This window comes from Gossypium arboreum, chromosome 11, assembly GCF_025698485.1.
Source record: "Gossypium arboreum isolate Shixiya-1 chromosome 11, ASM2569848v2, whole genome shotgun sequence".
NCBI lineage: Eukaryota > Viridiplantae > Streptophyta > Magnoliopsida > Malvales > Malvaceae > Gossypium > Gossypium arboreum.
In genome coordinates this window covers 65,649,295-65,662,201 of record NC_069080.1, presented here as the reverse complement: position 1 = coordinate 65,662,201, position 12,907 = coordinate 65,649,295, and the positions used below count along the sequence as shown (strand labels likewise).

The 12,907-nt window shown below is 30.8% G+C and overlaps 1 protein-coding gene across 1 annotated transcript; it reads left to right on the top strand.

Moving 5' to 3' along the window:
- The first annotated feature begins 10,124 nt into the window (after nucleotides 1-10,124).
- On the top strand, nucleotides 10,125-12,179 carry LOC108468702 (agamous-like MADS-box protein AGL104). Its single transcript, XM_017769572.2, has 10 exons — nucleotides 10,125-10,374; nucleotides 10,456-10,509; nucleotides 10,641-10,659; nucleotides 10,737-10,798; nucleotides 10,968-11,004; nucleotides 11,075-11,136; nucleotides 11,248-11,347; nucleotides 11,473-11,526; nucleotides 11,757-11,890; nucleotides 11,978-12,179. Exons 1-10 carry the CDS (start codon nucleotides 10,190-10,192, stop codon nucleotides 12,177-12,179), a joined length of 909 nt encoding a protein of 302 aa, XP_017625061.2. The 5' UTR covers nucleotides 10,125-10,189.
- The last annotated feature ends 728 nt before the right edge of the window (nucleotides 12,180-12,907 follow it).

The following is a 12,907-nucleotide window of genomic DNA, read 5'->3' as shown; positions in this document are numbered from 1 at the left end:
ATAAAACAGAGAATTAAAGAAACAGAATAAGCATTTAATGCTTAGTAAGTTTTGAGTAATGAAATTAGTTACGACTAAAGTATAATGTTCATATGGCTAAATGAATAATTTCATATATGCATATTCTCAAAATCATACTTACTCCACGCTTCAATCAATATATTCATACACAAGGTATCAAGACTAACTAAAGGCTGAAAGTTCGTTAATCAATTGAGCGAATACTATTTAATTGGAATCGACCTTTCCGAAGCATATACAAAACATACCTTATCGTTTGGATTTTATGAGCGTATTAATTGAAATTATTACAGCAAGGTCGCTCACTTCCAAACCTAAGTACCTTCGGGATTTAGCCGGATATAGCAACTCGCACAAATGCCTTCAGGTCTTAGCCCGGATATAGTCACTAGCACAAATGCCTTCGGGACTTAGCCCGGATATAGTCACTAGCACAAATGCCTTCGGGACCTAGCCCGGATATCATTCAAATAATCATGCACAAATATCAATAAATCATTGCACATCCATATTTCATTTTCATTACTAAAGCTCAAACACAAGACACTTATCAAACCTTACCAATTTCGGCTCAATAGCCATATACAAAGAGCATGATTTTGATTGGCTTTATAACATGATCTCTATACACATTCGGCTACCCGTCATAGGTATAAACTAATCACATCAATATATAATTCAAGTAGAATCATTATATCACCGTTTATTTGTTATGCTTATATGTCATGACTTAATCAAATCATAAACTAAGTTTCATTACTCGAAGACTTACCTCGGATGTTGTCGAATGATTTCGACGGCTATTCGATCACTTTTTCCTTTCCCTTATCCAACTTTGATCCTCTAGGCTCTTGAGCTAAATCAAACAATTTACTTCCCAAATTAAACATAGTCATACGATATCCATATACATTTTATACTAGCCGAAATGTACCATCAAGATATACTTTACTCAAATAATTTACCTTGGCCGAACATGTATAATGTTTTGTAGCTTAATAAATTTAACATACATTATGTATTTATAATATTTGTGTAGCCAATTATCCATGGTCATACACACACAATCAAAAATAAATACCAAATTTTCATATCCTTTATGCCCTAAGCCGAATACACTTGTCATGTTCACCTACATTTTTCAAGTACAACATTCTCATATTCGGCATTAGTATCAAGCATAATAGCCAATTCTTCCCACCCATAATCTATGCATCTATTTAATCATAGTTTGTTCAAGCACTCATACAACAAGATACATCCAATTTAACAAGAAACAAAAACCTTATTTCTCCATAGCTACTATGGCCGAAAGTTCTAGGCATCTCAATACCGAAATTTTTAACATGGGTTGCCTAAAGAACTTGGTGATGAGTTCAAATTAATCTAACATTTCAAGCAACTTAACACATCCATATAACTAAAAATTCTAAGTTTAAACACAATACAACATTTTAGCACCATGGCCAAATACTTCATGAAGTTGTTAAGACCCATCCTTTTTATTAAGCACTCAAACTCAATCATCTTCATGCCTCATTACCACAAAATCAAACACCAACCAAGAAGACAACACCCATGGCCGAGTATCATCTCCATCAAATAGCAAAAGAATTTAAACCAACATCTAAAAATATGCATGAATTTCATGGAATAACATCAAACATACCTCTTCCTAAACATCAACCAACCAAACATGAAGCAAGAGAATCCTCTTCTTCTTCCTTCCTCAAGTCACTAAGCAATGGGGAGCATGGATGAGACAACTTTATTTTCATCACCCTCCCTTTTCATTACTTTATTACTAACCTTTTATTTTATTATTTCTAACATAAAACATTAACACAAAATGTTTATAATATGCTTTAACCCATAGCATGGCGGCCACCATCTTGATTTTTTTGGTTAATTTGACATGCAAACCCATCATTTTATAACATGCATTAATAGTTCCTTATAGATTAACCTATCACATTTCAAAAGTGTCACACATAAGTCCTATTAACTAAATTCACATGCAATCGACTAAATCGAAACTTAAAACTTTCACACATTCATATTCACATATTTTAGACAATAAATATCATATTCAAATACTTCGGTGACTCGGTTTAGTGGTCCCGAAACCACTTTCCGACTAGGGTCAATTTAGGGCTGTCACATCTTGGTTCCAATTTTTCATTATCAACATGAGCATACGTAGGACACCTAAAGATCTTTAAATCAAAATAATTAGCAAGATTACCAGACCATACCTCTTGTGGAGTCTTTTTCTCAATGGCAACGGATGGAGATAGGTTGATAAAAAAACATGCAGTAGAGGCTACTTCTGCCCAAAACGACTTTGGTAAGTTGACATTTGATAGCATACATCAAACCTTCTCCATGATCATTTTGTTCATTCATTCTACAATGCCATTTTGTTGTAGAGTATGGCGAACTATCAAGTGTCTCATGATCCTTTCTAACTTGCACAGTCTATTAAACTCATCAGAACAAAACTCTAAGCCATTGTCTGTGCGGAGGTATTTTATTTGTTTTCCCGTCTGTTTTTCAATCAAAATTTTCCAAGACTTAAATATGGAAAACACATCACTTTTCTGCTTTAAGAAGAACGCCCAAACTTTTCTGGAAAAATCATCAATAAAAGTTAGCATATAATTAGCTCCACCTCTCGCAAGCACTCTGGATGGCCCCCACAGATCAGAATGAATATACTCCAACGTTCCCTTTGTGTTATGGATTCCTCTGGTGAATCAAACTCTCTTTTGCTTCCCAAAAACATAGTGCTCACAGAACTCCAGTTTGTAAATTTCTTGCCCATCAAGAAGTCCTCTTTTGCTCAATTCTACCATGCCATTCTCACTCATATGCTCTAGGCGCATATGCCAAAGTTTAGTAATATCATCATCTAAAAAGGAAAAGGAAGCGACAACTAAATCACCAGTAATAGTAGAACCTTGCAAAACATATAACTTGATAGTCTTTCTCTGCCCTTTCATTACAACAAGGAAACCTTTAGAAATATTTATAGCCCCACGTTCAGCTGTGTATATGTACCCTTTTGAATCAAGAGTACTCAACGAAATTAAATTTCTCTTCAATTATGGAACATGTCATACGTCACTAAGTGTTTTGAGAACTCCATCAAACATCTTAACTTTAATTGTTCCAACACCTTCGATTTTACACGAAGCATTATTTCCCATCAAAACAACACCTTCAGACATTGTTTAGTAAGTTGTAAACCAATCCCAATTGGGACTCATGTGGAACGTGTAGCATGAATCAAGAATCCACTCATCGCTCACTTTAGAATTGTTGACAGAAGCGTCTAGAAGTTCACCATCGCTGTAGTCTTCTACAACTTCAGCTTTACCAGAATTTTCTGGTTGTTTTCCCTTTTGATTCGCAGCTTCCATTTTAATCTTCTTCTGTAGCTTAGAGCACTCGGATTTAATGTGCTATTTCTTCTTACAGAAGTTACAAGTTTTACCTATGTTTGAAGACTTTGATCTACCCTTAGATTTACAGCGAGGATTCTGTTCCTATGTCCTTCCACGATCATCATCAGCATTCCTATCTTGTCTCCCACAAACAATGAGACCCTCTCCCTAAGAGTCGGGTTTAACCACAAGATGCTTCATCTTATCATATGAGGTCAAAGAATCTTAAACCTCATCAACTGTGAGAGACTCGCTGCTATATAAAATCGTGTCTCTAAAGGTTGAATAAGACAGGGGCAACAAACAAAGTAGAATCAACCCTAGATCTTCCTTATCATACTGAACCTCTATAGCCTCCATGTTTGAGAGAATTTCTTTAAACATTGTTAAGTGTTCATGTACAGACATACCTTTCTCCAAACGATGAGCATAAAGACACTGCTTCATATGCAACTTGCTTGTTAGAGTTTTCGACATACATATTTGTTCTAGTCTCTTCCATAATGCAGCGGCGGTCTTCTCCTTCATCACATCCTGCAAAATTTCTTTGGACAAATACAGATGTAATTGTGTTAACGCCTTTCGATCCTTACGCTTCTTCTCTTCACATGTTAATTTTGAAGGCATTTTATCTATCCCTAGTGTGGCATCCTCCAGATCCATCTGCGCAAGAACTGCTTGCATCTTAATCTGCCACAACGCAAATCTGGTGTTGTGATCCAACAACGAAATTTCATACTTCAAAGACACCATTACCGTGACCGAGATGAACAACCCGGAAGCTCGGATACCAATTTGTGAAAATAAAATAAAATAAAGAACATACAGATTTTACGTGGAAACCCTTTTAAGAAAAAACCACGGGCAGAGGAGAAGAAAATTCACTATGTCGAATTCGAATAATTACAAGAGGAATAGACTATGTCTATTTATAGGCTTGTAAAGCCATATTCTAATAAGAGTGTAATAAGATTGAAACGCCTTATTCTAATCAATATAAAATAGATTGAGTTTAATAAGGTTTAAAAACCTTATTCTAAAATAAAATAAAAGAAGTGTAGTTCTATATGAATTTTATTTTTATTTAATTTGACCACTCTATTTTATTTAAATAAGGATTCGAGTCACTTAATTCTAACAAAAATAAACATATTTAATAACAAGTTCTTGCATTACCCATTTCACCTAAAAAAGTTAATATTTATAAAAATTACTCGGTTCAAAACATTTATTTAAATAACATGAAATGAACAGTAAATTTAGGTTATGGATACTAGATGGTTGGCACTACTATTTTTTTATTAAAAAAAATAATTTTTGGGGTTTTAGACACTAAATGGTCGACACCCATACATCTAAAAAAAATTAGAGTGCCGGCACACTAATGGCTGACACCCCTTTATCTAATTAAAAAAAATATTTTTTTAGGGTGTGAGGTGCAGACCAACAAATGGCCAAAGTCACCCAACAAAAGGGATGAGAATATTGTAACGTTAACCCCTCATTCTTTTCCCATCTTTTTATTCCTTAAGTTTAATTACATATTTTATATTTTAAAATAATATTGGACTACTTATCATATTGTTAATTATTATTGCATCACTCATATTATTATTAAATTTAAAATTAATTTAAATTTAATATGCACAATTAAATTAGATTTTTTATAAAATTAGAATATGCTTTAATGACTTTCATCTTTTATAATAATTTAAATAAACATTGCTAAATTATTGTTTCTAAATTATAAATATATTACAAGTTATTTTTAAAATAAATGAAACAAAAATTTAGCAATGTTTATTTGAATTTTTATAAAAGATGAATATTATTAAAGTAGGTTCTAATTTTATAAAAAATCTAATTTAATTGTGCATATTAAATTTAAATTAATTTTTAAATTTAATAATAATGTGAGTTTATACAATAATAATTAACAATATGATAAGTAGTCCAATATTATTTTAAAATATAAAATATGTAATTAAATTTGGAAAATAAAAAGATAGGAAAAGGAGGGGTTATTGTTACAATATTCCCATTCTTTTTGTTGGGTAAATAATTTTTTAATCAGATAAAGGGATGCCAACCATTAGTGTGCCAACACCCATTTTTTTGAAAAAAATATTACATGGGTGCCAGCCATCTAATGTCCAAAACCTCAAAAGTTCCTTTTTTAATAGAAAAATAATGGTGCCGGCCATCTAGTCCCAATAACCCAAATTTACTGTTCATTTCAAGTCATTTGGGTAAATACTTTTGAACCAGAGTTATTTTTGTTAATATTAAATTTTTTGGGTCAGATGGGTAAAATAGCCTGTTTTTGGCCTTCACGTCTTTTACGTATTTTGCATCTTATTCTGTCATGTGTAAACTTAAACTCTGCTATCTTTTTTCAATTAAATTTTAATTAATTTAAAAATATTTTAATCAACATAAATAGTTCCGACCTCCCACAATTTATTTTCTAGCTCCGCCATTGCTTATATCAACATAAATAGTTACGTAGTAGTCAATTTTTAACAAATCAAATTATCATAAAAGGAATTAATGAAACATTGAAAAATAATTTACAAGAAAGTGGTATATCCCGAGAACTCTTAATGGGAGATTCATATCCGACAGATCCTGAGAACTCTTAAATGGTGTTGCTGATAATATGACTAAATGTGCTAAAACAAGTAGTTCTTTGATAAGTTTATTTAGAGCCCCACCGGCTTCAGTCATGAACTTGTTGGAAAGAGATTGCAATGAGTCTATTCCTCTTGATTTTGGTTTATCTAATATAATCGCTTAATGCTGTTTTTTTATTTTTAAAAAAAGTGGTATATTATAACTAAATCTGTGCCACTAGTGGCATGTTCAAGGGAAAATATATTATCATGATAAAAATTCAATTCAAAGTATGAGAGTTGTCGAAACCATTTGTTTTGAAAAAGGTCGATTTTTATTTAAAAACAAAAATAGAGTCACCCCCAATCCTTTTTATGAGGTATGATCGGATCACCTCATAATTTGATTGTTTTAATAAGATGTTTTGATTTACTAAAACAACGATTTTGGTTTACAAAATTCGAGAAAGACGGGTTCTGGAGTCGGTTACGTACGAGGAAGGATTAGCACCTTCGTAATGCCCAAAATTGCTACCTAATTGATTAATTAATATCTTAATGTCGAATGTTGAAAATTTGGAAAGAATTAGAAATGCGATCATTTTTTTAAAAAAGTGCTTGAATAAATCGAAACGAATGTTAAAGACTCCCTTGTCTCGGGATAACGAAATGTCACATCCCGTAAGTTAGGACATGACACTTTGAACCCTCGAGAAAAAGCTTGCCTTTAATTTTTTATTTAAAATTCATGTATCGTAGAACTTAAAATGATATTTGTCTATTTAGGTTTAACGAGAAAATCGAAACCCGGTAAGTTAGGGTACGATTTCTTGAATCTCTAAAAATGCAAAATATTACCGATTTTTAAAAGTTTTCCCTTTTTTATGAATTTGGGTGAAAGTTAATAAAATATTAAAATGATATACGTAGTTTATTTGATTACGTTAAAAAAAAATTGTTTAAAACATAAAAGGGTCATACTTGGCGAATAATGATAATGCAACATACATTTGGAGTAACAATGACATAATATGCATGATAAAATAAAACATATATAACATCGACATTAATAAATCATAATATTAACATGCATAAATAGTAATAATAATGATGAACACCATAATACAAATAACAACAACAACAACAACAACAACAATAATAATAATAATAATAATAATAATAATAATAATAATAATAATAATAATAATAATAATCTAAATTTTGAAATTACATAAAAGTAATAAACAAATAAATAATAACAAAAATAAATAATAATAATAATAATAATAATAATAATAATAATCTAAATTTTGAAATTACATAAAAGTAATAAACAAATAAATAATGAAATAATAATAATAATAATAAAGGAAAAATAAAAATAAAACAAGCCAATTAAAATAATAAATAAATAAATAAATAAAGCTAATATAAGTTTGATTAAAAAATTGAACTTAAATAAATAAATAAATAAAATATTAAATGTAATATTAAATAAAATATTTTTAAAAAATATATAAAAAATTGACTAAGGATCGAATTGAAATCAAAATGAAATTCGAGGTACAAATTATAAATAATAAAATAGGCTAACAACGATAAAAATAAAACGCATTAAAAAGGACAGGGATCAAATGGGAAAGTATCCCCTTGTCCTTATGTGCATTGTTTCTTAAGGGACAAAAATGAAATAATTATAAAATTATCGGGCAAAGTTAAAAAAAGAAAAAAAAACAAAATGGACCAAGTTGCAACGCACTAGAAAGGCGGAGGGGCCCCTTGCGGAAATAGACTATAAGTCAAAAACGCGCAGATCCCCCCTGGAGCGGGTCGGGTCGTGCGGGTCAAGACATAAATGGCGTCGTTTTGGCACATGAGGTTAAGGCCTTAAACGGTGCTGTTTTAAACATTTATAAAAGCTATTTTTTTTTTAAAATTTTCATTCTGCACTATCTTTCTTAAAAAAAAATTTTTGAGAGTTCTCTCTTTTCACTCTCCCCTCAAGCTCCGGCCTAGGTCCGGCCGAACTCCGGTCATCGGGCCACCTCCCGTCCACCGCCGTACATGGTGGCTGGAGTTCCAAAAAAAGGGCCTTTTTAGCTTTTTGACTCCTCAAACTCCGATCTGGGGTCAGTTTCTTTAGAAGATTGCCCAAAAGTCGCCAGAAAAAAAGAGAAAACCTTTCGATTTTTTAGGGTTCTAAAAAAACCTTTCTATATAAAAAGGAGGTCACTGTTCCTCGGCAGTGACGACCTCGGTTGCTTGCGGAGTCGGAGGATCGACCACCAGGAAAGACTCCTCTCCGTTCTCCTCTCTTTTTTTTTTTAAAAAAAAATCTAAATGATAACTTCGAAAGAAAAATAAAAATAAAATAAAATAAGTAACAAATAAATAGATGAACCACCTTTGAAATTTCGATTCTGTGTTTCAAATTTTTTCTAGGTTTCGATTGATTCTCTGTGGATATTTGAATCTTTGGTTTTTATATTTTTCTTCGTAAAAAAAGAAACATTACATTGATCCTTCTCATTTTTATAGCTGATTACAATCTGTTTGTTTCTTTGTTGTACTCTTCTGCGTAGTGTATTGCTCTTGTTGTTGCTTGTTCTTCTTGCTTTGCAGGTAACAGAAACGTCAAACGCATGTGGCTGTGGTGGTGTGCTGGGGAGGAGCGACGGCAGCTTGTAGGCTAGGGTTTCTTTTTTCTTTGCTGAAAGTTAAAGTTGTGGGTTTTTGGGCTGTTAGGGTTTTAATTTATTTGGGCTTTTGTTTTTGTTGTTTTTGGGCTTGTAATGGACTGTTTTGTATTATTTAAAGCCTGGATAAAATTGGGCTATTACAAGAGTTATGTTAATAAAGTTGATACAGTTAACGGCATTAAATCTTAACTACGTACATGTTTTGAAGAAATAGTGTCCATTTGTAAGATTTTATTTTTATTTTTTGTGATTTTGATGCCTTAATCAATTCCAATATGTTTAAGTTGGAATTTGACTAAATTACTAAAATATTGTGTTTAGTAGTGATTTTTAAAAGTACTTTTGACATTAAAAGCATTTTTAAAACAAAAGGAATGTTAAACAAACAAATTTTGAAGAAAACATTTGGCTTTTTAAAAGCACTTTTCTCAGATGGAGAAATTAAAAATTTTAACTTTTTCTATTCCAAAAGTACTTTTAACAACTTAATTATGTTTTCACTCCTCTAACATATGGTACTTGCCCTTCTTTAGTTAATTGCTTAGAAAATATTTAAAATTTATTTTTCATATATTAAAATATTAATAACAAATTATAATAAATTATTTTTATATTCTTATTAAAATAACATAATATTAACTAATTTGAACATTATTTAAATGTTTATTTGTTACTTTATAACACCGGTATAAAATGGACATTTTATTTCTTAAAAACACTTTTGGATAGTAATACTAAACACTTGAATCTTAAACCAAACTTTTCAAAAATACTTATCAACATCACTTTTCTAAAGCACTTCTCAAAAGTAATGCTAAACTAGTCAATCTTTCTCAAATTAACAACTAGAGTTTACTCCTCATATATTATAAAAATATTAAAATTATTTTCATATTAAAATTGTTATTTTTAATTAAATGAAAAAACTTTTAAATTATTTAATTAAGATTCAAATTGAGACAAGCAGAGAGAGCAAGGTGAATCCAAGGCATACAAACCTTTGTGAATTTTACGAAAATGGCAGGTGAAATTGTATCTCCTGTTACCCCAATGTTAAGATAAAATGTTTAAAATAGGAGAGGAGAGAAAAGAAAAAAAGATGTTAGTTGAATAGGATCTTATTCAAGTAGCAGCATTGAAACAAACCATCTAATTAAGGATATGAAAGAGAGGGAGATAATTTCGCCCATTTACTATTTGGAAAACAAACTCTTCCACTCTTCTAGCTATGACTCTCACTCTATGCTCTGCTTCTTTTTATTCGGTATCTCTATTTTGAGCTCTTCAGTTTCAACTATATCATAATATCACCCCTTTATAACATCCCAAAGCCTACAATTCCCTATACCAAAACTAAACATACTACTTATTCTCTTTTCGCTATCCATCTTGAATTTCCATCTCCCATTTCATGGGTCGTGTTAAACTTCAAATTAAAAGAATCGAGAATGATACCAATCGACAAGTCACATTCTCCAAACGTAGAAATGGACTAATCAAGAAAGCTTATGAGCTTTCCATCCTTTGCGACATCGAAATTGCTCTCATCATGTTCTCACCTTCTGGTCGTGTCAGTCATTTTTCAGGCAAAAAAAGGTACCCTTACTAATTGCATCCTATTGAATTACAACTATCATGTTTGTTCATGTTTATCATTTTTTTTCTAACTCTTTGTAGAATTGAAGATGTGCTTAGCCGATACATAAATTTACCTGATCAAGATAGAGGATGGTAGGGATTTTGATTTAAAGGATAAATCTTTTTCGAGTACAAAGATAAAAGATTCTGCAGATATTAAAATTTGAATTTGACTATTAACTTTTCTTGATATTTTACTAGTATTTTTCTTTTTTTAATTGCAGCTTGGTACGGAATAAAGAGGTAATTTGACATTAGTTATAATATGGCTCCAAATAAAACATATTTCATCATTTCTACCCTTCCTTTTTATGTTTCAGATTTTGCTAAGCACCTTGAAGAAACTTCAAGCTGAACATGATTTTGTTCTTCAACTTGCAAGGTTTTTTCTTCCGACCCAATCTTCTTTCTAAATCGGAATCGAAGTTTATACTTTCCGATATAAAATTTTATCATTCATATTCATATTCTTTTAAAACACATGATATTAATATTTATTTAAAATTTATTATATGTTGACATTTGATATCTCAATTAATGTTTCTATGCAGTTCTACTACAAATACTACCACTAACTCAAATGTTGAGGTACACATTTTAATATTCTCTCTTGTATGAAGCTTAATAATATAATTAAGCCCTTCAGAAATATGAATAGGAACTTCAACGGGAAATCAATAATTTACGACAACAAATACAATTGGCTGAGGAGCAATTAAGGTTAGGAGACTTATTATACTATTAATTACCTATATTGCTTTGAATTAATTTAATTTACTCCATTTGATGATTATTTTAATTGAATAATTATAGTACTTGAATTGTATAAAGGGTGTATGAGCCTGAGCCTTCAACACTCACATCAATGGCCGAGTTTGAATCGTGCGAGAAGAGCCTTGAACAAGTTTTAACACGTATTACTCAAAGAAAGGTTGATATCATATCTATCTCTTTATGGATTAAGTGATTATACTAATATTATTTTAGTTAATTCTAAACTCTTTCTTTAATTAGCGTTTTCAAGTAATGATTATTTTTAAATTAATGATATTGCAGAATTATCTCATGACGAGTCATTTATCCTCTTTCACTGATCCATCCAGTGTACAGGTAAATTAATCTCAAACATATGAAATATAAAAGTAAAAGTATCATAGAGGTCTTAAATTATGTTTTATCTCTTCTACTCAAAAAATGAATAAATTAGTCCATGTAGGTTAAATCAAATAGCAAATCCTAGTATAAGAATCTTCATGATACTTTTACCAAAATTAAAAATAATACAAAAATTCATAAATATAAATATTAAATTATTAATTATGACTCGTATAAAAATGTAGATGTACTTGGATGCACAAGAAGGGATGCCAAACTCATTTGGAAATGACATGGTGGGTTGGTTGCCAGACAATGGACAATCCCAAAACCCAACTCAGTATTGTGCAGGATCTGAATCTCCTTGCATTCCTGTTAGGTATACTAATTATACCATTCAATTCCCATATAAATATATAATAAAAGTGTTAGGCTTAAATTCTTATCTTCATATATGTATGTATAGGAATCAATCATCAATGAATACGATGTATGACCCGATGGGACATGGAACAAACATGAGTGAAATGGGGGGTTGCCATGTCACCACCACCTCAAGTAACGATGGTCTTCCATCATGGCATCACAACTACAGTTCAACGGAGCTCCTTTCTGCTTTCATGTCCTCTCCTACATCATTCCCTCTTATTAAGGTAGATACTTTTTAAGCACTAAATTCGATTTTTAACTCAGTTCATTCATTATGAGATGAAAAGGTCAAATTAAAATTAAAATTTGAGAGGCGGAAGCAAAAAAAAAAATAATAATAATAAAATAAAAATAAAATGCCTTTAAATGAAACTAAAATTCTAATTATACCAAGTAAAAGTCACTGTCCATTTAGTAATTCGGTTGCATTCGTATAATAGTTCTTAATAATATTTTATATTTCTTTTTCTAAAAAAAAATGGTTATATTTAACAAATTGAATATCGATATTTGTTACTTTTTTTTCCCTAAGAATGAAGATAATAATTGTTGAGAGGTCAGTTCTTTCGGGAAAAATTTTCAGAAGGACGTTTATTGAACTATTGGTTGAATCTCCAACAATATGAAGTATTGTTCTTAGGGTTTGTTTTCCATTTCCATTGAAAATATTCTTAAAAAATTCACGATGGGAAAATACCTCAATTAATGGAGATGTGACTTATAAGATTCACACAAAAAATGTCTATATAATGTGTAACATTATCTATGCAAATCACATGAATCTTTTAGAGTCAAAATCCTATCCATTATTGGAAATTTAATCCATTTCATGGCGGATAATACTTTGAAGTGAGATGGATGGAATGATTATATATTTGCAGGATATAGGAGATCCAAGTATTTCGGCAAAGCAGGAGCAGGTGGAGAGTGGAACAAATTGCTCACAAATGCCATGTCGCGATGAAGG

What these genes read in the sequence shown, in the direction of transcription:
- LOC108468702 (XM_017769572.2), top strand. Translation starts at nt 10,190, where the DNA reads ATGGGTCGTGTTAAACTTCAAATTAAAAGAATCGAGAATGATACCAAT. An exon ending in CATTTTTCAGGCAAAAAAAG is followed by an intron (nt 10,375 to 10,455) that starts GTACCCTTACTA and finishes AACTCTTTGTAG; the next exon opens with AATTGAAGATGTGCTTAGCC. An exon ending in TTTGTTCTTCAACTTGCAAG is followed by an intron (nt 10,799 to 10,967) that starts GTTTTTTCTTCC and finishes GTTTCTATGCAG; the next exon opens with TTCTACTACAAATACTACCA.